This window comes from Scyliorhinus torazame, chromosome 9 (assembly GCF_047496885.1).
Source record: "Scyliorhinus torazame isolate Kashiwa2021f chromosome 9, sScyTor2.1, whole genome shotgun sequence".
NCBI classification, from domain to species: domain Eukaryota; kingdom Metazoa; phylum Chordata; class Chondrichthyes; order Carcharhiniformes; family Scyliorhinidae; genus Scyliorhinus; species Scyliorhinus torazame.
Window position 1 is genome coordinate 261,603,779 of NC_092715.1, and position 23,977 is coordinate 261,627,755.

Below are 23,977 nucleotides of genomic sequence, written 5' to 3' on the forward strand. Positions count from 1 at the left end.
CTACTTGTGACAATAAAAATTATTATAGCATTCTTATTGTGCTCTCCTTTCTTGCCTCCAACCTCAGCAGGCCCCATCAACTTCACCCCGAATGATACAAAGACCACCCCCCCCCCCCCCCCATACCCCACACATCACGCTGGCTCCGTGCTCCTGCCTCAATGCCCAGCTAAAAGATCCTAGCCCTCCTTTAAAAATCTGACCTAATTCACGTCACCTTAGCTCTGCCACTTCCTCTCACTCTTACATGCTCACCAACCAACGTTCTTATGCTCATTCCTTCTTTTCAGACCCCCTCCCCTTTCTCTGTCCCACTGGCCAATGCGGAGCCTTCAGTGGTATCAGCCACGGACCCCGTCCAACCCTCTTTGCACCTTCGCCAAACCAAATTGGTTCCAACTATCAAAGAAACAGAAGCCTGCCTAACCTGGTGACAAACGATCATTTCAAGATTAATCCGTGGAATCGTAAAATGTTCCAACCGAGAAACAGCCCTTCGGGAATGCTCTGGCATTTTTCTCAGGATCCGTCCAGTTTAATGCCACTCTCCTGATTCATTCCCGCACCCTGTTAAATAATGCCCCGTCTAATCCTGCTCGCGTCTCGTTCCGTTATGTGCCCTAATCCCACACTCCTGCTCACTTTTAGGAGGAACTTCTTCACCCAAAGGGTTGTGAATCTATGGAATTCCTTGCCCAGTGAAGCAGTAGAGGCTCCTTCATTAAATGTTTTTAAGATAAAGATAGATAGTTTTTTGAAGAATAAAGGGATTAAGGGTTATGGTGTTTGGGCCGGAAAGTGGAGCTGAGTCCACACATGATCAGCCATGATCTCATTGAATGGCGGAGCAGGCTCGAGGGGCCAGATGGCCTACTCCTGCTCCTAGTTCTTATGTTCCTATGTTCTTCCCTTTCTTTTTCTGCCAAGGTCAATCCTTTTCTTTAATATCCCAGCAGGTCTAATGACATTGCTTCATTGTTATGGTTATATCTACAGCGTTTATAAATCAAAAAGAAATTCCTGAATCAAACAGTGGCTATTTTGATTGTGGCTGAAGAAATGGTGAAGAGTTTGAGCTATGGATGAGTAACCAGCAACCGACCATCAAAGGGAAATTGTTCGACACTGCTCCCATTCTGTTGTAGTCAGTTTCCTGGGAGGGTAGGAGGTGGGGATGGTTCCTCCCTCACGCTTACCGCCAAGTTACAGCGGCACTGGGAGCAGTTCTGAGGAAATTCCGGGCTGATTGATTTCAGTAACTCATTCACTCTTCTCCCCGCCAGCAAATCCTGCGGCATTCACGGGCCAACTCCACCAAAGTCGTGTTCCTCATCACCGACGGCTACTCAAACGGCGGGGACCCGCGACCAATCGCTGCCTCCCTGCGGGACCTGGGGGTGGAGATCTTTACCCTCGGCATCTGGCAGGGAAACATCCGAGAGCTGCAGGACATGGCATCGCACCCCAAGGAGGAACACTGCTACATCTTACACAGCTTCGCCGAGTTTGAAGCCTTGGCCCGAAGAGCACTCCACGAAGGTAAGAATCGGCGCCGTCCCACAGTACGGCATCACACAGAATAACAGGCCATTCGACCCGACTGGTCTATATTGGTGTTTACCCTTCACGTGACTCTTCTCCCAAACCTCTTCCTCTCACTCCAACCCCCTCTTCCTATCTCCATTCTTTATGTGCCTGACTTCCTCTTAAATGCATCTACACTATTCATGTCCACCATTCCCTGTGATAGCAAGTTCCACTTTCTCCTCATTCTCTGGGTAAAGGTGTTTTCACTGGATCCCTTCTTGGATTTGGTAGTGACTGTCTTATTTTGGTGACCCTCTAGCTTTGGTCTCCCCCGAAAATGGGAACATCTTCTCTACATCTACGCTATTGAATCCCTTCGTAATCTGAAAGGGAGCGGGGGAGAGTGTTAAATTGACCCAAGTCACAATTCATTTCATCATAGATCATAGAATTTACAGTGCAAAAGGAGGCCATTCGGCCCATCGAGTCTGCACTGGCTCTTGGAAAGAGCACCCTATCCAAGGTCAACACCTCCACCCTATCCCCATAACCCAGTAACCCCACCCAATACTAAGGGCAATTTTGGACACTAAGGGCAATTTATCATGGCCAATCCACCTAACCTGCACATCTTTGGACTGTGGGAGCACTGGAGGAAACCCACGCACACACGGGGAGGATGTGCAGACTCCGCACAGACAGTGACCCAATCAGGAATCGAACCTGGGACCCTGGTGCTATGAAGCAATTGTGCTATCCACAATGCTACCGTGCTGCCCATTTCCTTGATAATAGGTTTATTCACAGGATGTAGCCTTACAGATCTACCCCCTCCCCCATTGCCCTAATTGACTCTCCTTATATGGTCCCTTGCATACCAATAAAATAAACAAATTAACAAATAATTTAAACAACAAATGAACAGCCCCATAAAGGGGCTCCATAATAAAAAGAAAACCTTTAAGATCATGTTCACAGAGCCGTTGATCACTCCAGCCTCTGCAGAAGGCCACAAGCACACAGGCAGACTCCTTAACTCTCTTTAAATCTGATCCTAGTGCTGAATCAAAGAATGCCTATTATCAATGTATCTTTAGCAACACAATCAACGTGGATTGGCCATGCAAAAATTAGCCCTTTAGTGTCCAAGAAAATGAAGCTTGTGGTGATATGCATCAGTGTAAATACACAAGGGATTAATGTAGATACACTAGAACTAAATAAACACTAGAGAGAGCACCAGAAACATCATGACACACAGACATTCAACGAATAGGTCAGTAAGATAGGACACGACCAATGGGCAGTCAAGACACCCAGAGGTGACACTACCACAAGGGGGCTACCCATATAAAAGGACAGGGCACACATGCTCTTCCTCTTTTCCACAGGCGACACTCAGAGAGACAGGGGCAGATCGGAAGCATCACACCCACCGCGTGGATGAGAGCAGACTGGTTAGTTAGACTGAGTTACTATAGCAAGATTAGCAGGAGAGTCGAACTCAAGTAGGAGAATTGTTAACTGTTCAATAAATGTGTTCAAGCTATCTCCAAGTCTGAACCTTCCTTTGTCAGAGTGCACATCAAGGAAGCAGCTTATGCTACATGAAGAAGCATAACACAACAAAGCTTAGATGGGGTTATGGGGTTTCGGGATAGAGCGGGGATGTGGGCCTAGGTAGGGTGCTCTTTCAGAGGGTAGATGCAGACTTGATGGGCCAAATGGCCTCCTTCTGCACTGTAGGGTTTGTATAGTTTTCTATGGATTCTATGGACCGTAACCAAAGGTGCAGTTAAAATTAGGCCCACCCCTCAGGCTCTCCGATCCCCACTGCCTTCCTGTCCAGCCTCAAAGTTAACAATTCATGTTGAGCAGGCGAGTGGGACACCTGCAAAAAGCAAGCGAGGTCCTGCTTCAAGTGTGCCGATTGGGACAGATTTAGTCAGACACCAGGACAGGGAAAGCAGAGAGACCAGACCTGTGAGGTGACCGTGGACCTCAAGACCCTAAGATAAGGTTCACAACTGAATGTCAGGTTTCCTGGCTGACCAGAAGGAGCACAGGCCTAGGTATGCGCCACTCTCCTACACCCTCATCCTATCCCCTCAGCCTCCAAGATAATTGCTTCCAGAGCTTCTCCACATCCTTCAACTGGTACCGGGGAACTCCCCATGGATCCAAGTTGCAGCTTCCTGTCAACGAATACTGCTCCTTCCCACAACCCAGGTATCTCAACCTGGTTGAGACCAACTCGGAGTCTGACACCATAACTAATATGAGCTGGAGTTGGCCATTCAATCCTCTGAGCCAGGCAGTTAAGGTCATGTAAGATCTTGGGCGGGATTCTCCCTTTTGGGGACTAAGTCCTCACGCCCGCCTGAAAATGGGCGAGAATCACTCCGGACTTTCTCATCGAATGTCCGGGGTGATTCTCTGTTTTCCAGGGGGCTAACAGAGCCTCGTCGTGCTTCCCGCAGCTCTGGCTGCCGGCGGGGCCCTGCCCTACAGACCGCGTGGCCCGCATGTGCACGGTGGCCGCAAGCGCAGGCGTCACCGAAAAGGCGGAGCCACACAGAGGGCCTCCGCGGAGGAAGGTAGGTCCCTCCCAGATCGTGATGGCCCGCCGATCGGTGGCCCCTGATCGCGGGCCTGGCCACCGCTGAGGGCCCCGCCCCCAGAGTCAGATTCACCCCGCACCCCCCCCCCCCCCCCGCGACCAGGACCGCCACCACGGGTCCCAGCTCCCGCCGGGTGATACCACATGTAAACCACGCCAGCGGGAGTTCAGCCGGTCGACCGCAGAGAATCGCCCTGGGGGCCTGTTCCAACGGCCTCTGACCAGCGCCGCCTCGACCACGTGCGCGGGACTGGTGGGTCCGCGGAGGTCGCGCCGAATTTGCAGCATGAACGGCTATTCTCCGCCCCATCACCGGCAGCGATCCCGGCGCGGATGGTCGGAGAAGCCCGCCCCTTGTACCTCAGCTCCATCTCCCCATGTAGGCCAGACCGGGTAAGGAGAGCAGATTTTCTTCCCTAAAGGACATTTGTGAACCAGATAAAAGCAAATTACTGCAGATGCCGGAAATCTGAAATAAAAACAGAAAATGCTGGAGAAACTCAGCAGGTCTGGCAGCGTCTGTGGAGAGAGAAACAGAGTTAACGTTTCCGATCTAAATGGTCCTTCTACAGAACACGGTGGGTTTTGATGACAGTGATAGTTTCACAGGCACCATTACTGAAACTAGCTTTCACTAGCTGTCGTGGTGGGATTTGAACTCTTATCCCCAGAGTATTAGCCAGTGCCAGTGACATTCCCACTACACTACCAGCTCCACCAGTTTTCCTATGTGGAAACCAGTGCTAAGCAGCGCCCTCTGGGGGTCTCCGAGGCAAGGCCGTTAGGTCCCGTGCCTTGGATAGTTTCCGGCGGCAACATATTTAAGCGAGCTAAGTTGCACACTTAAATATGCAAATCTGGATTCCGCCCATTGAGGTGGGATCCAGATCGCGCCACCTCGTTAGATCTCCCTAGGTGAAACGTGCATCGTAAATCCTGCGAGAGGCTTATTGCGAGATTTACCGGCCTCGCCGCCTCCCGAGTCAGGTGGGACAAGGACGTTAGTTCGTGCCCATGAAACGAGTGATGCTGCAACACTACCAGCTGCTATTTTCTATTGTACCAGTGGATGGCGCACCTATCTCTCAAAACAGAGGGGTGAAAATTGTTGCCATTCGACAGAACTTCAGGCTATCCTGCTGGTTCGGCCCCTGACCCTGGGACGGGTCTGCAGCTTATTGGCATAAAGGGGGCAGCCCCATTCCAGCTATGGCACCTTTTTCAGGTGTCTGCTCCGTGAGAGACCAGGGAAGCCAGACTTGCACTCTGTCGGGGAAATAGACCAGCTGTTTTTGTTCTGAGTGCTGTGTTGCTGATTTCTCACTGGTGACCAGCATTAGTTGCCCATCACCACACATGTAAGTAAGTACGCCTGCTTCACACCGGTGAACCTTCCCATGCGCCCAAGAAGGGTCCAGCCGGTGAACCTCCTCCACATACCGTCCAGAAATCTCTGTTCCCTTATTCTGGCCTCTTAACAATCGCTGATTTACAGTGCTCCATCTGCTTAGACCCGAAGCTCTGGAATTCCTTCCTTAAACATTTTCACTTCTCTCCTCCTTTAGCATCTATCTTTCTGACCAAGTTCAGTGGATAAAGTTCTCAGACTCGGGTCGGAACATTTTAGGTTCAAGTCCCACTCCAGCGAACCCGAGCACAAAAACTATTGTTGCTTCTGGCTGATTCCCAAGTGTTTGCAACAGGTTTCTCTCTGATCTGCATGAATACGTCATATTCTCCCAGTCACAGACTGCTGAGAGTCTGCTTATTCAAACATTAATTTCATGGACCGGAGATGCCTTTGGAGGCACTTAAACACAGGGATTAGGGGCAGCAGTCGGCAAGTCAGCCCTTCGAGCCTGCTCCGCCATTCGATCAGATCATGGCTGATCTCTTCCTGGTCTCAAAGTCACTCCCCTACCTGTTCCCCATAAACCTTTACCCCGTTATTTTATCAGAAATATATCCATCTCCTTCTTGAAACCACTTAATGATTTGGACTCCACCGCACTGTGGGGCAGCGCGTTTCACAAATTCACCACCCTCTGTGAGAAGTAGTTGCTCCTCATCTCAGTTTTAAATCTACCGCCTCTCAACCTATATCTGTTCTAGATTGCCACAAGGGGGAACATTTGATCTATGTTTACTTCATTAATCCCTCTTAGTATTTTATGTACCTTGATCAGATCCCCTCTCATCCTTCTAAACTCCAGCGAGTATCAGCCCAAACTGTTTAATCTCTCCTCGTACGTCAACTCCTTCATCCCTGGAATCAATCTGATGAACCTCCTCTGAACTGCCTCCAATACCACCACATCCTTCCTCAAATAAGGGGACCAAAACTGGATACAATACTCCAGATGTGATCTCACCAACGCCCTCTTCAATTGCAACAACACTTCTCTACTTTTATACTCCAGTCCTTCTGCAATAAATGCTAACATTCCATTTGCCTTTTTTAATTACATTTTGTACCTGCATACAGACTTTCTGCGATTCATGAACAAAGACATCCAGATCCCTCTGCCCAGACACATTTTCAATCTGTTTTCCATTTAGATAATAATTTGCCTGACTATTTTCTCTGCCAAAATGGATAACCTCACACTGAAAGAACCATGTAAATTGAAAGTGGAACGGTAGTTTTACACACCATAATGTCTACCAAAACAAAAAGTTTTGGTATAGTTTCTCCACAAATGCAATTCACCGTCTCCCTGCCATCTTTGTTTAATAAATCCTCATTGCCGGTTCTGTGGCAATGAATTATGTAGAGAACTTGAGTATTGCTGAAGAAAGAGACATGCTGTCAAAGCTTTTCATCTTGCACTCATCAGATTGTTCACAAGAGTACCAAATTTCAAACCTCTCCCTTAGAAATTCTGTATTCTTGCATCTATCCTGATGAGTGCAACGTGAAAAGCTTCAACAGTATTTCTTTTCAGTAATTATGTTCCCCTCAGTCTAGTTCAGCGGCTGAGAACACAGGGAGGTAGATAGTGTAAACATTGAGCTTTATACAAATAACTCACACACAAATGTATTATTGACTGCCTTATGTGTCCATAAACATTTTGACACAAATTTCCTATCAGACCTGGAGCACAGTGCTAAATCTCACCTCTTCACTGGTCAACCATGGCTTAATAGGTATCGCACTCTTACCTCTGAATCAAAGAAGGTGGGCGTGAAAGGAGCTACAGGATGTTCTTTTCAGGAAAATCACTGAAGCAAATGATGGCGATCGGATTCTTTCCAGATGTGAGAATGATGTGCGTTATTCCTTCTTTACAGATCTTCCCTCTGGTGACTACATCCAAGAGGACCGAGGCCGCTGTTCATTCCTCTGCGATGTGGGCCACGACTGTTGCGATGAGATGGCGAGCTGCAAGTGTGGTACCAACACAGGCCAGTATGAGTGCATCTGTGAGCAAGGCTACTACGGGAAGGGACTGCAGCATGAATGCACAGGTAGGAACATCCATGTCCTCAGGGGTTCCAAACACTTCCATTCGTGTGGGAAACCGCGGGAGAATTATCACGCTGTATGTAAACTCGTGGCCTTTTTAATTCAACGAGCGTGTGCTGGAATTAATCATTTCATACTCTTCAGACATGATTAATTCCAGCACATGTTCTGAGGATGGAAAACACAAGTCAATGAGGGCATCACTGGAGACCTGTATCGATTCTCCTGAAGATTGTAGAAAAAGAGATTTTAAAATTCTATACACTCTGGAAAACAGTAAATCACTGGCTTCTATCCTTTTTAGTCTCCTATTAAAAACAGTGAACTGCTAATCGTTTTGCACCCATGGTGACTGATGAAGAGAGATTGAACAGCTTTGAAGAATGAGGGGAGATCAAATTGAGGTGTACACGTTGATAAACGGTATGGGTGAAGTCGTCGTGGAGCAGATGCTTCCTCTTGTGGGGCGTTCGAGAACAAGAGGTCATAGTCGCAAGATAAGGGGTTGCAAATTTAAAATGGAGATGAGGACAAACTACTCCCAAAGGGTCATGAATCTGTGGAATTTGCTACCCCCAGAGTGTGAAGGATGTTGGGACAGTGAGTAAATTTACTGAGGAGTTAGATTTTTAATTGGTAATGGGTTGAAGGGCTATGGAGAACGGGCAGGACGGTGGAGTTAAGGCCAGGATGAGATCAGCCATGATCGAATGGCGGAGGGGACTCGATGGGCCAAATGGCCTACTTTTGCTCCCATATCTTATGAACTTGTGGGTATTCTGATGGTCGAGTGACGTGATCCAATGGAGCTCAACTAACGTCAGGTGATAGCCCAAGCTGATCGAATGGTTTGTTGCAACCCTTTTGTGACTACCAAGCTAATTGTTCCTTAACGTGTTGCTTCCCCCAGTTCTTTAGTGCTGCACCAGACAATTGTCTGAAAGAAGTCTAACCTCACGTCATGCCGGCATGTTCCATGGTTGAGAACATCAATTTTCATTGAAAAATTGTTAAACGCACTGGAAGCCGGAAGTGTTTGCTTCGGGTGCTATGTCCACCAAGAGCTGTGGGCTGGTCTCCATCCTTTTCCTCCCCTCTAATTCCACATTTCACAAGGTTGAGGGTTCAAGTCCCATTCCAGGACCTGAGGGAGGAACTTGTCCCTGGTGTCCTGGCCAATAATTATCCCTCAGTCAGCATCACACAAAGAGATTACCTGGCTATTATCACATTGCTGTTAGCGAATATTTGATGTGCGCAGAATGGCTGTCATGTTCCTACATTGCAACAAATGACTGTCCTTCAAAGTGCTTCAGCGCTTTAAGACACCCATTGGTAATGAAAAGCGTTATTTAAATGAAAGTCTTTCTTTCTATGTTTATTCAGCTATTAGGCCGGAATGTTTGCTGTCCAGGTGGAGCAGAGAAATAAATTCAGTTATTGCGGGAATAAAACACGATTGGTTTAGTCGAATACAGTCTGCAGATTGTTATGTATTACATCATCTATTCAGAGAAGGTAAATGCTGAACTTGGCCAATTAAATTGAACTCCTGAAAGGTTTTGCTATTGCTCAAAAGTCTCCGAATACCAACCAAAATCTGAACAATTCACCAGGTAATTCATGCTGTGCTGGCTCGTGCTATGAGTTTTCAGAAGGAATGACGTCCAAAATTTTATTAATAATACAATTAAGTTACAACCTTACATGTCACTTATTAATGACCTTGCATGTAAAACCGGGAGCACACAACTGATTTTAGGGGCTTTTTAATTATTCGCGAGATTTAATTATATTGCGGAGATGTCATGATATAAATCAGCCATCTCTCTGTTTGCTTGATTTGGTCTGGCTCTTTGCAAAATCGGAATCACTCCAATCCCTAAATAGAGAAAAAAAAATTATCTACGCAGAACATTCACCGAGAAAACATGTTGCTGACTCAGCTGGTGGTGGAATGTGACTTGGGTTGGTTCTGTGGTGGAACTACAGGCGTCTGTCACAATGATGTGGAGATGCCGGCGCTGGACTGGGGTGGGCCCAGTAAGAAGTCTCACAACACCAGGTAAAAGTGCAACAATCACTAGGCAGGAATGTTCCCTTCCAGCCGGGGAACACTTCAGCAGTCAAGGATATTTGGCCTCCGATCTTCGGGTAAACATTCTCCAAGGCGGTTTTCAAGACGCACGACAACGCAGAATCGGCGAGCAGAAACTGGTCGCCAAGTTCCACACGCATGAGAACGGCCTCAACCGGGATCTCGGGTTCATGTCACATTACATGTAACCCCCACCATACTGTCCGGGTTTGCAGAATCCTGCTAACTGTCCTGATTTGAAACAATTCACAAAGCACTCCGAAAGCTTGTAATTTCAAATAATCTAGTCTGTCATAATGTTGGAAATTGGTGGAAATTCAAGAATTCCCAGTGAATCTGTTTGAAAATGATCCTGGATCTGGGAGGCGGCTGCTCGTCCTCATGGGAATGTCTGTCATACTGTAAAGGATGATTCAAATTGGAACAGCTAGTTCCTATCTAGTTGTTCCTTGAGGGTATCTTCATTGCCAATAATTTTGTTTCTCTGGCTGCTTTCAATGTGAGACCTTTATCCCCTGTTTAAAAGGATAGAACAGTAAGAAGTTTTACAACACCAGGTTAAAGTCCAACAGGTTTTTTTCTATGTCACTAGCTTTCGGAGCGCTGCTCCTTCCTCAGGTGAATGAAGAGGTATGTTCCAGAAACACATATATAGACAAATTCAAAGATGCCAGACAATGCTTGGAATGCGACCATTAGCAGGTGATTAAATCTTTACAGATCCAGAGATGGGGTAACCCCAGGTTAAAGAGGTGTGAATTGTGTCAAGCCAGGACAGTTGGTAGGATTTCGCAGGCCAGATGGTGGGGGGTGAATGTAATGCGACATGAATCCCAGGTCCCGGTTGAGGCCGCACTCATGTGTGCGGAACTTGGCTATCAGCTTCTGCTCGGCGATTCTGCGTTGTCGCGGGTCCCGAAGGCCGCCTTGGAGAACGCTTACCCGGAAATCAGAGGCTGAATGCCCTTGACTGCTGAAGTGTTCCCCGACTGGAAGGGAACATTCCTGCCTGGTGATTGTCGCCCAATGTCCGTTCATTCGTTGTCGCAGCGTCTGCATGGTCTCGCCAATGTACCACGCTTCGGGACATCCTTTCCTGCAGCGTACGAGGTAGACAACGTTGGCCGAGTCGCACGAGTATGTACCGCGTACCTGGTGGGTGGTGTTCTCACGTGTAATGGTGGTATCCATGTCGATAATCTGGCACGTCTTGCAGAGATTGCCATGGCAGGGTTGTGTGGTGTCGTGGTCACTGTTCTGAAGGCTGAGTAGTTTGCTGCAAACAATGGTTTGTTTGAGGTTGCGCGGTTGTTTGAAGGGAAGAAGTGGGGATATGGGGATGACCTTGGCAAGATGTTCATCGTCATCAATGACGTGTTGAAGGCTGTGAAGAAGATGACGTAGGTTCTCCGCTCTGGGGAAGTACTGGACGACGAAGGGTATTCTGTCGGTTGTGTCCCATGTTTGTCTTCTGAGGAGGTCGGTGCGGTTTTTTGCTGTGGCGCGTTGGAACTGTCGATCAATGAGTCGAGCGCCATATCCCGTTCGTACGAGGGCATCTTTCAACGTCTGTAGATGTCTGTTACGCTCCTCCTTGTCTGAGCAGATCCTGTGTATACGGAGAGCTTGTCCATGGGGGATGGCTTCTTTAATGTGTTTAGGGTGGAAGCTGGAGAAGTGGAGCATCGTGAGGTTGTCTGTGGGTTTGCGGTAAAGCGAAGTGCTGAGGTGACCGTCTTTGATGGAGACGAGTGTGTCCAAGAATGCAACTGATTTTGGAGAGTAGTCCATGGTGAGTCTGATGGTTGGATGGAACTTATTGATGTCATCGTGTAGTCGTTTCAGTGATTCTTCGCCGTGGGTCCAAAGGATAGAGGTTTTGTCCTTAATAGATTTTTTGATGGACCCCACTGCCCCCAAATATCCTGATAACCCTGCTCACCCAACCTGTTCTCCAACTGCCCGCACTCATATTGACCCCACGCCCCTGCTGTGCTGGCTCAGACCAGACGGACTGTTGTCCTTGTCCTTGCCCTCTTTCGTCTAGATCCTGAGCACCCAATCCTCCAGCACCTAATGCTCACCCACCCCGCCTCCAACGTTCACACCGTTCCGGTGATATAATCAGCCATGAGTGCGGATGATCGAAACGGCAACTCTATTGGCGTTCCTGTGGCTGCACAACAAGTTTTCACATCCCATCGACATACAGGGCACAGTTTAAAATGTCCTTCGCGGTCATGTCTTGAATTGGCTCCGTTGAGTTTGGTTCAGGGGTTTGAACATCCGTCAGCAGTTGTGATTGCACAGTGGGAAGGAGTGAACATCTTAACCTTTATTACACCTCCTGCGGCTTGATGGCTTCAAAATGAGGTAAAATCTCAGTGGATCACCAAGGATTAACAGTGACCATTCCCCGATAACCATGCTGATGTTTATGTGATTTAGTAGTCCACTGGCTTGGACTTTCACTGTTGCAATTTGCTATTGTGGTATTGAACTGGAATCTAACGCTCAATGAGGAATCTGCTTCAGAAGGATAATGCCTGGAAGCTATCAATCTCCAGGTCAGGATTACTGAATCATTTCTTACACGGAAACATTCCTGCTGTTTATCATTTCCATCTGTCTTGTCCATTCGCCACTCTCAGTTTGCACTGTTGGACAGGCCCAGGGGGCTGTATGGCCTGCTCCTTCTCGTGCTTCTCATGTTCCGATGAAAGAAATGTCTTTAGCCTCAATAAAGCCAGACATTATGGTATCCAGGGCTGATTCGAAAATGAAGAAGACACTTTTCAGAATCGTTACATTTCTGTGAATCCTGAAACCACCCCCAAAACGTGTAACTCGAGACTTGATGATGCACGTTTGGAGAGTTTCAAACTGACAGATGAACAACTTACATTTCCATAGCGCCTTCAACATTGTCAAACATCCCGAGGTGTTATCCGACACAAATGTGATACCTAGCCACATGAGGAGACGTTGGGCGAGAACTTCCAGTCACACCAAAGTCGGCCTCTGCCCCAGGCTCCTCGGCACCGGGACGGGCGACCCATACAAATTGCCATTCACTTCATTGGAACGGAAGATGCTGCTGCCGCCCAATGGCGAGCTGCCTCCGCAGCGGGACAACCCTCCGCGGTGGGCCTGCAAAGTCCCAGTCATTAGGGTGACCAAAACCTTGTTCAAAGACAGGCAGCCAGCATTTTCCAGTCCTGCCTAATGTTGGGCCGAGAATTCCACTCAGAGATTTTAAGGAGCCTCTTAAAGGAGGAACATAGAACATACAGTGCAGAAGGAGGCCATTCGGCCCATCAAGTCTGCACCGACCCACTTAAGCCCTCACTTCCACCCTATCCCCGTATCCCAATAACCCCATCTAACCTTTTTGGTCACTAAGGGCAATTTTATCATGGCCAATCCACCTAACCTGCACGTCTTTGGACTGTGGGAGGAAACCGGAGCACCCGGAGGAAACCCACGCAGACACGGGGAGAACGTGCAGACTCCGCACTGACAATGACCCAGCGGGGAATCGAACCTGGGACCCTGGAGCTGTGAAGCCACAGTGCTAGTCACTTATGCTACCATGCTGTCCTGTGCTACCGTGCTGCCCGCAATGAGGAGTGCAATGTGGAGAGGAGGAGGGATTTGGGGGGGGGGGGGGGGGGGGAGAATTCCAGAGCTTACTGTCCAGGCAGCTGAAGGCACGCCCATTCACGGTGGAGCGATGAAGACGTGGAAAGCTCAAGAGGTCAGAATTGAATGAGCGCAGGACTCTCGAAGGGTTGGGGGGAAGGACGGGGTTACAGAACAATAGAATAATAGAACATTACAGCGCAGTACAGGCCCTTCGGTCCTTGATGTTGCGCCGACCTGTGAAACCAATCTAAAGCCCTTCTACACTATTCCATTATCATCCATATGTTTATCCAATACGGAGATAGCGGAGCGAATGCAGCAGCGAGGCCATGGAGGGATCTGAAAACAAGAATAAAAATTTGAAGATAGCAGGATTGCCAGACCCAAGAGCCAGTGTTGGTCAAACGAGTGGCATTATAGTTACCTTACCTCGATCTATTAGATTTAAGACATGGGTATTCACTTAATTTAGTTGGATCTTTCTCACAATATAAAAGAATAATCATCAATAAGGGAGCACATTTGGATTATTTGATTTATAGAGAGATCCTAATGCCCTCACATTCTAACATCCAATCTGATTCAGGGGGTTGTGTCTGCATTCCTCGATCTGGAACGTTTTCCATATGTTGAATACTTTGCACTCAGCATAACTTCCGAAAAGTCCTCTTCTCTCATTTGAACCTGCATCATATCATTCCATTCCAGCATCTTCTCCCTTGATAGAAGGGCTATCAACATATGTTAGTCACCAGAAGTCCTGTAGGGAATATAGAAGAAACCCAAACAGAGCTGAGAATGTGGAACTCACTGCTGTTATTCCAATCCAAAGCCAATTGGTGAAGTACAAAACAAGGCAATTCTACCTGAGGTTTATTTACAGAATGCAACAATTCTGCTTGCCTCCCACCATATCCAGTGTCCCATCAGTCTCTCTTTATACTCTTTGAGTACACCAGTACGCCAGGGTGCCTAGGTGGCAGTGCTGGGATGCCAGCGCGGGACTACCAAGGGTCGGGGTCATGCCCATGAAAGAGTGGATGGGGGGGTCATGAAGGGTGGGGGGGGTGAAGGGGGTGGTACATGCATCGGCACCAATAGTGAAGGTGTCCTAGGTTACGCACAGTCGGTGACATCCATGGCTGAGGGTGTCGACAGAATGTCCACCTCGCTGGGGGATTTCACCCAGTACCAGGCTGACCTTGATGAGGTGCTGCAGAACATGTCCCATTCACTGAGGGCGTCGACACAATGGTGTGGACCATGGGGAACCGCCTTGAACGAGAGTGTAACGAGGCCAGGGGCCTCTCCGGGGCAGGGGTACACCCCACTGCGCCACTAGAACTCTCATTTATGATAGTGAGTGGGGTGCCAATTAAGTGGACTGCTTTGTCCTGGGAGTCAATTTAAAATATCAAATTGAGATTGAAAGCTGTGTGTTAGGCAAGGAGTGTTAAGGTTATGGATAAAGATGGGTAGTTAATATACCGATCAGCCTTGATTTAATTGAATGATAGAGCAGGCTGGAGGGGCTGAATGGCCTCTTCCTGTTCCTCTGTTCCTGTCTGCCCAGCTGCTATATCCATGTCTTTCAGATATTCAGAAAGGATTTGTAAATACCGCCTCTGTTGCTGGGCCCCATATCATGGCTTTAAGAGAAATGCCAAAATGTGAGACATTCTGAACTGCAATTAGAGTCCCAGAGTCTTACAGCACAGAAAAGGCCCTTCGGCCCATTGAGTCTGCCCCAGTCAAAAATAAGCACCAACTGTTCTTATCTCATTTCCCAGCATTGGCCCATCGCCTTGTATGCCCTAGGATTGCAAGTGCACACCTAAATACTTCTTAAATGTGATGAGTGTCTCAGCCTCCACCACCTTTCAGACAGTGAGTTTTTCTAGTTCCTTCTCCCTTATGTACTTATCTAGTTTCGTAGTGTGCTTTATATCACTGCCACTTCCTTCGGCATCTACGCATGCCACCAGTGAGTCCAGCCTACCTCAAGATTAATAATTACTCTTTTATAATGATACATCGGAAGCTTGCAATTGTGCCTGCTACATCTGTCAGGTTAATCCCGGTAGCCAGGTTTATTCTGACAACCATGACTATACAGAAGCAGAAAAATACAGGGAAGTACATAGAAAACAGCCAACAAGAATTTAAATATCTTCTTCAGAATGTATTCCTGACTCAGTCCACTCACCTGTAAGATTTTGGAAGGCACAGTCCAGTGTAGTCTTCTTGTTTGAATGTTTATTGGGTGAAGCAATATTCATCCCTAACCCAGGGGATAGTCTCTGGCCGTTCCTGTGGCTTGCTTGCCTCGCCTCCGGGGAACCCGCCGTAAAGGGCCGACATTGGCGCGACCAGAAGATTAGGATTCGACCACGTTGCTGTGGGTCTGGAGTCACATGTAGGCCAGGCCAGGTAAGGACGGCAGATTTCCTTCCCAGGTGGGTTTTTATGCTAAATGATGATAGTTTCACGGTCACTATGACTGAAACTAGCTATATATTCCAGATTTATTCATTAAATTTAGGGTGGAGGTGTGGGCTTGGGCCGGTGCAGACTCGATGGGCTGAATGGCCTCCTTCTGCACTGTAAATTCTATGAAATTTAAATTTCACCAGAGAGTCAAACCCATGCTCCACAGCATTACATTAGCCTGGACCTCTGAATAACTGAGCCAGTGACATTGCTATCTCCCCAGTAAATTATTATTATCATTCTTATTTGGGGCAGTACTTTGGAATAATAAATCAATTCATACACAGCTCACCTGATGCAAGTGCAGTGCAGATATTTAGGAAGTAATTGAAAACCTTGCTCATGTGACTGCGTTTTATTATTGACTTCTCGCAATCAAGACGCGTGTCGTTCAAACCTGTGTGCTAAATTGTATTCGTTCTCAAGTCACGAGATCAAAGTGAAACCTGACAAGACATTAGCCTGACGCCAGGTAAGCATGGCCATACAATATCCCACTCTTTCTGTTCGTGGTTTGAGCTGATCCAGCATTCAAATGGTTACACACCATGTTTGACTGCGGTGTTATTTTTCCTATTCCCTAACGCCTTCGAGTTCGTGCACTTCTACTCCAGCTCGTTTACTGAAATCGCCAGCCTTTTGCTCCTGGCTGCAAAACCATTAAACTGTAGTGCAACTTCCGGCAGATGTTCCCAATCCATTTAGACTTCAGGATGGTGTGTTTTGTCTCGGATTCCTGGAATATTGTGAAAGGACGCAGCGACAATTCTGAATGGCATGAAGACTATTTCAAATCTCCGATTGTAAAATATGGATGCCGATTTGTCGTATTGCAAGGCGTTAACAACACAAAGTTGCTTTTATATCGTGCCTTTAACGTACTAAAATGTCCAATGACGCACATTGCCACATAAACTATTATTAGGACCGAAAGCATGATCAAAGAGGTAGAATTTAAGCAGTGTCTAAGGAAGAGGCTGACCAGGAGAGAGAGGTTAAAAGGTTTAGAGAGGGTATTCCAGAGTTTAGGGCCAAAGACACAACTTATGTTCCATGCCAATGGTGGGGTAATGGAAGCTAGGGACAGTGGAAGTTTGGAATGGGCAATGTGGGTGGAATTGGAGGAGTGCAGAGATCTAGCAGTGCTGCGGGAGGCTACCGAGATAGGGCGATAAGGGAAAACAGCATTATATTGTAACTTCTGATTCTCACCACATCACCAATTGAGTACTCCTCTCCCTCCATCGATGTGACTCACCGCATTAAATCAGATTTTGTTGTTAAATCCATGTTCCTTACATTCCCCTTTTCTTTTGCTATGAATAGAATCTGATTTGTCGGTGGATATATAATCTAATATATACTCAGTGTGCTGCGATTAATCACTCTGACACTGCCATGCATTTGCCTTAATGACCTGGAGTTACTGTAGTTAAAACCTGGAGCAAATTGGAATGGTTGGAGCTGAAGAGGCTTCACTGCAGTTTGAAGCTGAGGTATGACAGCGCCATCGCTGGCAGGAGGATCCAACTGCAGTGTGGCCAGTCTGCACTGACAGTCTCGCTTCTAAAGATGGGCAAGTTCAAAAGTGTGACACAAGTAGCCGGGATTCTCCCTTCTGGGGCTAAGTCCCCAGGCCGGCGGTAAAACCGGCGCCAACCACTCTGGTGTCAACAGCCCCCGAAAGTGCAGAATTCTTCGCATTTTCGGGGGCTAGGTGGACAGCGGAGGGGTTGGCATGATCTCACACATGCGCAGAAAGGCCGGCGTATTTTGGTGCATGCGCGGGGGATTCTCTTCTCCGCGCCAGCCCCCGGGCAGTATGGTGGAGCCCTACAGGGGCCCATCGCGGAAGAAAGAAGTGCCCCCCATGGAACAAGCCCGCCCGCAGATCGGTGGGCCCTGATTGTGGGCCAGGCCACCGTGGGAGCCCCCCCCCAGGGTCGAATCCCCCCGTGCCCCCCCCCCCCCCCCGATCATCTGCCAGGTCCCACTGGTGCATGAGTTGAGTGATTCACGCCGGCGGCACTGGCCAAAAGCGGACGGCCGCTCGGCCCATCGGATCCCGGAGAATCACCGGGGGGGGGGGGGCCACTGCCAACGGCCTCCAACCGGTGTGGTGGGAATCCCGCCACCGCCCGGAGAATACAGCCGCCGGCGTTGGAGCGGCGGGGCGGGTTTCGCACAGCCCCCCCCCCCCGGCGATTCCCCGACCCAGCGGGGGGGGGGGGGGGCGGAGAATCCCGCCGAGAGGTATAGTACGTTGTAACCTCTCCAGTCTGGAAATCTATTGTTTGGAAACACCAGTTATCCAGAATATTTTTTGAGCAGACCGAAGCAACTCATGGTATCATTTTAGTGCAGTCCATGAAAGATACAGTTTACTTGGATAAGCAAAACCATTTTGCTGTATAATGTTTCAGCACCATTTTATGCTTCAGGTACTTATTTATATTCACGCTGTTTTCCACACATACTCGTGGTTAGACATTCTAATGTGTCATTCTATAATCCAGAAAATTCCAAAATCCAATAATTACTTGGTCCCAAACATTCCAGACTGGTGTGGTTGCCGTGTGCTGCTGCGTACACCAGAGGTGCAGATAGTTTAAAAATTGTCAATATAACTCAATTCCGGCCTTGGGTCCCTGTCTGTGTGGAGTCTGCACGTTCTCCCCGTGTCTGCGTGGGTTTCCTCCAGGTGCTCCGGTTTCCTCTCATAGTCCAAAGACGTGCAGGTTAGGTGGGGTTACGGGGATTGGCGGGGAAGTGGGCCTGGGTAGGGTGCTCTTTCACAGGGTTCACCTGTCAGAGTAAGTAGTTTAAATCCTGCCAGTGGCCAGGGACAGCAGGGTGTGACTGCAAGTCAGGCAGGTAAAGGGAACCAGCAGTCAGGAACTCAGGAGCCTCAGCCCTTGACTCTGTCCAACATGTATGAGGCACTTGCTCCCTGTGTGGATGGCGAACAGGGCTGCAGGAAGGATGAGTCAGCTGACCAAGGCACCATGGGTCAGCAGGCCATTCAAGGGGAGGGAGTAAATAGGCAAGTTGTAGTTGTAGGGGATTCTATTATCAGGGGGATAGATAGTATCCTTTGTGAGCAGGATAAAGAGTCCCGCATGGTATGTTGCCTGCCCGGTGCTAGGGTGCGGGACATCTTTGACCGGCTTGAAAGGGTACTGGAGAGGGAGGGGGAGGATCCAGTTGTTGTGGTCCATGTCGGTACCAACAACATAGGCAAGTCTAGGAAAAGGGACCTGTTTAGAGATTATAAAGAGCTAGGATTCAAATTAAAAAACAGGTCTTCAAGGGTCATAATCTCCGGATTACTGCCCGAGCCACGTGCAAATTGGCATAGGGAGGCAAGAATAAGGGAAGTTAACACGTGGCTGAAAGAGTGGTGTGGGAAAGAGGGGTTCCTTTTCATGGGACACTGGCATCAGTTTTGAGACAGGGGGGACCTATACCGTTGGGATGGTCTCCACCTGAACCGAGCTGGGACCAGTGTTCTGGCGAAAAGAATAAATAGGGTGGTCAATAGGACTTTAAACTAAAGATTGGGGGGGAAGGGAAAGTCAGGGAACCAAGAGGTGAAGTAATCAGTGGGAAGCGTAGCTGCTTAGGAATACAAAAAAGCACGAAAAGACAAAACTCAGGAGAGGTTACGATAGATCCCATCCCACAAAATATGACACAGTGTATGGAAAGGCTCAGTAAACCAAGGTCCACCACACTAAGAAAACAAAAAGGGACGGTCAATAGAGAATTAAAGGTGCTATATTTAAATGCGCGCAGTGTACGGAACAAGGTAGATGAGCTTGTGGCCCAGATTGTGACTGGCAGGTATGATGTGGTAGGCATCACAGAGACATGGTTGCAGGGGGTTCAGGACTGGCATTTAAACATCCAGGGATTCACAACCTATCAAAAAGACAGGGAGGTGGGCAGAGGGGGCGGGGTTGCCTTGTTAATTAGGAATGAAATTAAATCAATAGCACTAAATGACATAGGGTCAGATGATGTGGAGTCTGTGTGGGTAGAGTTGAGGAACCACAAAGGCAAAAAAACCATAATGGGAGTTATGTACAGGCGTCCTAACAGTGGTCAGGACCAGGGGCACAAAATGCACCACGAAATAGAAAGTGCATGTCAGAAAGGCAAGGTCACAGTGATCATGGGGGACTTCAATATGCAGGTGGACTGGGTAAATAATGCTGCCAGTGGACCCAAGGAAAGGGAATTAATTGAATGTTTACAGGAGGGCTATTTGGAACAGCTTGTGATGGAGCCCATGAGGGAACAGGCCATTCTGGACTTAGTGTTATGTAATGAGCCAGACTTGATTAAAGATCTTAAAGTAAGGGAGCACTTAGGAGGCAGTGATCATAATATGGTAGAATTCAATCTCCAATTTGAAAGAAAGAAGGTAGAATCAGATGTAAAGGTGTTACAGTTAAATAAAGGTAACTACAGGGGCATGAGGGAGGAACTGACAAAAATCGACTGGGAGCAGAGCCTAGTGGGAAAGACAGTAGAACAGCAATGGCAGGAGTTTCTGGGAGTAATTGAGGACACAGTGCAGAGGTTCATCCCAAAGAAAAGAAAGGTTATCAGAGGGGGGATTAGGCAGCCATGGCTGACAAAGGAAGTTAGGGAATGCATCAAAGAGAAAGCCTATAATGTGGCAAAGAGTAGTGGGAAGTCAGAAGATTGGGAAGGCTACAAAAACAAACAGAGGATAACAAAGAGAGAAATAAGGAAAGAGAGGATCAAATTTGAAGGTAGGCTAGCCAGTAACATTAGGAATGATAGTAAAAGTTTCTTTAAATACATTAAAAACAAACGGGAGGCAAAAGTTGACATTGGGCCGCTCCAAAATGACGCTGGTAATTTTGTGATGGGAGACAAGGAAATAGCTGAGGAACTAAATAAGTACTTTGCGTCAGTCTTCACAGTAGAAGACATGAGTAATATCCCACCAATTCCGGAGAGTCAGGGGGCAGAGTTGAATATGGTAGCCATCACAAAGGAGAAAGTGCTAGAGAAACTAAGAGGTCTAAAAATTGATAAATCTCCGGGCCCAGATGGGCTACATCCTAGAGTTCTAAAGGAGATAGCTGAAGAAATAGTGGAGGCGTTAGTTATGATCTTTCAAAAGTCACTGGAGTCAGGGAAAGTCCCAGAGGATTGGAAAATGGCTGTTGTAACCCCCCTGTTCAAGAAGGGAACAAGGAAAAAGATGGAAAATTATAGGCCAATTAGCCTAACCTCGGTTGTTGGCAAGATTCTAGAATCCATTGTTAAGGATGAGATTTCTAAATTCTTGGAAGTGCAGGGTCAGATTAGGACAAGTCAGCATGGATTTAGTAAGGGGAGGTCGTGCCTGACAAACCTGTTAGAGTTCTTTGAAGAGATAACAAATAGGTTAGACCAAGGAGAGCCAATGGGTGTTATCTATCTTGACTTCCAAAAGGCCTTTGATAAGGTGCCTCACGGGAGACTGCTGAGTAAAGTAAGGGCCCATGGTATTCGAGGCAAGGTACTAACATGGATTGACGATTGGCTGTCAGGCAGAAGGCAGAGAGTTGGGATAAAAGGTTCTTTTTCGGAATGGCAACCGGTGACGAGTGGTGTCCAGCAGGGTTCAGTGTTGGGGCCACAGCTGTTCTCTTTATATATTAACGATCTAGATGACGGGACTGGGGGCATTCTGGCTAAGTTTGCCGATGATACAAAGATAGGTGGAGGGGCAGGTAGTACGGAGGAGGTGGGGAGGCTGCAGAAAGATTTAGACAGTTTAGGAGAGTGGTCCAAGAAATGGCTGATGAAATTCAACGTGGGCAAGTGCGAGGTCTTTCACTTTGGAAAAAAGAATAGCGGCGTGGACTATTTTCTAAATGGTGACAAAATTCATAATGCTGAAGTGCAAAGGGACTTGGGAGTCCTCGTCCAGGATTCTCTAAAGGTAAACTTGCAGGTTGAGTCCGTAATTAAGAAAGCAAATGCAATGTTGTCATTCATCTCAAGAGGCTTGGAATATAAAAGCAGGGATGTACTTCTGAAGCTTTATAAAGCATTAGTTAGGCCCCATTTAGAATACTGTGAGCAATTTTGGGCCCCACACCTCAGGAAGGACATACTGGCACTGGAGCGGGTCCAGCAGAGATTCACATGGATAATCCCAGGAATGGTAGGCCTAACATACGATGAACGTCTGAGGATCCTGGGATTATATTCATTGGAGTTTAGGAGGTTGAGGGGAGATCTAATAGAAACTTACAAGATAATGAATGGCTTAGATAGGGTGGATGTAGGGAAGTTGTTTCCATTAGCAGGGGAGACTAGGACCCGGGGGCACAGCCTTAGAATAAAAGGGAGTCACTTTAGAACAGAGATGAGGAGAAATTTCTTCAGCCAGAGAGTGGTGGGTCTGTGGAATTCATTGCCACAGAGGGCGGTGGAGGCCGGGACGTTGAGTGTCTTTAAGACAGAAGTTGATAAATTCTTGTTTTCTCGAGGAATTAAGGGCTATGGAGAGAGAGCGGGTAAATGGAGTTGAAATCAGCCATGATTGAATGGCGGAGTGGACTCGATGGGCCGAATGGCCTTACTTCCACTCCTATGTCTTATGGTCTTATGGTTGGTGCAGACTTGATGGGCCAATTGTCCTCCTGCACTGTAGAGATTCTACAAGGAAATATTAGGGTCTAATGCTTGACCAAAGAGGTAACTGTGAAAGAGTCTCAAAGGAGGACAGGGAGGGAGCGAGATAGGGAGGTTTAGGGAGGGATTTTCAGGGTTTAGGGTCGGAGCAGGTAAGGACACGGCCACCCTTGGCGGCGTGATGAAAATTCAGAATAAGCAAGCAGCCAGAATGGGAGCATTGCGGTTTGTAGAGCTGGAGACAATTAGAAACATTATGAGGAACGAGACCATGGAGAGATCGAAAAAGGATGTTTAAATGGAAGCAGATGTTTGATCGGGCTTGGGTTTAGAGAGGGTGAAAGTGTGTGTGGGTGTCCGTGTGAATGCGTGTTTATGTATGCATGTGCACATGTTTGTGTGTGTGCGTGTGTTTAGCTTGAAAGATTCTGCCGTAATGCCACAATGAGTGAAATAATTACATGTCGGATCAATGGAAATAAGTTTATTTTTAGAGACAGTGCTGTAGAGGGAATGTCACTGCACTAGTCAGCCAGCGGGTAACAGATACCGATATGCCTTTGTCTGCTATACCCACATCCCATGAAAGAATTTAAAACAATAAATTCCCGTGTCATTCTCCACACAAGTGCATAGATACGCACAACCTATGCGCTTACGTTGTTAAACGCTGGAAGTGTGGATTGGCTAGTCTGTCTGAGTCTATGGGGTACAAAGGGCATGTAGTATGGCAGAGACAATGACTGGGATTTTACAGACCCCCCCTCTCTGAGGCGGGTTTCTCCTTGGTGGAGGTGGGTCGCCATTGACTGGCGGTGGTATCTTCCAGTCCTGTTGAAGTCCATGGCCATTTGCGTTGCATCATCGGAGGGACCTGAAGACCCTGGCAGCTGGAAGGGCCGGAAAATCCCGGTGCACGCCTGTCAGACAATGTGATGCTGTTGGGATTCCTTTGCTTAATGCAGGGAAGGTGATGGGGAGCTTTAAAAGAGGTGTTCAAATTGAGCATGGGATCAAAAGAAAACTGATAGGAGCTCGCAGCACAGAAGGAGACCATTCAGCCCACCATGCCAGTGCTGGCCCTTTGAAGGCACGTCAAGTCCCACGACCTTGTAAGTCCCTCCTGAGCCTCAAAGACCAGTCTCCGTTTTCCAATTATTTGGCCATGTATGAAGAATTTTGACAGAGTCGTTAGGGAGAAATTGTTTCCTGTGGTAGGAGGACCAGTAATTAAAGGATACAGATTGAAGGCAGTTGGTTAAGGGCCAGAGGACAGATGAGGATTGTTTACACAGCGAGTTGTTGCGATCTGGAACACACTCGCTGGAAGGGAGGTGGAAACAGAAATAAACACTTGAAGGGGAAAATGCACAGGGTTACTGGGGAAAGAGCTTGCAGAGGCTTGATGGACTCAATGGCCCCCCTTCTTTACTGTAGATTCTTTATGCTTATCGCATCTCACATC

At 47.7% G+C, this 23,977-nt stretch overlaps 1 protein-coding gene and 1 long non-coding RNA gene across 4 annotated transcripts in view; one reads left to right on the forward strand and one right to left on the reverse strand.

Moving 5' to 3' along the window:
- Positions 1-23,977, forward strand: part of svep1 (sushi, von Willebrand factor type A, EGF and pentraxin domain containing 1) — a 417,550-nt gene that overhangs the window by 23,572 nt on the left and 370,001 nt on the right. For all 3 annotated transcript variants that reach the window (XM_072517335.1, XM_072517337.1, XM_072517336.1), the window contains exons 2-3: positions 1,284-1,539; positions 7,442-7,618. In XM_072517335.1, coding sequence (XP_072373436.1) covers positions 1,284-1,539; positions 7,442-7,618 — 433 coding nt within the window. The remainder of the gene's footprint in view (positions 1-1,283; positions 1,540-7,441; positions 7,619-23,977) is intronic.
- Positions 1-23,977, reverse strand: part of LOC140429850 (uncharacterized) — a 59,838-nt gene that overhangs the window by 21,557 nt on the left and 14,304 nt on the right. The window contains exon 3 of the long non-coding RNA XR_011949219.1: positions 7,313-7,532. This is a non-coding gene — a long non-coding RNA (uncharacterized lncRNA). The remainder of the gene's footprint in view (positions 1-7,312; positions 7,533-23,977) is intronic.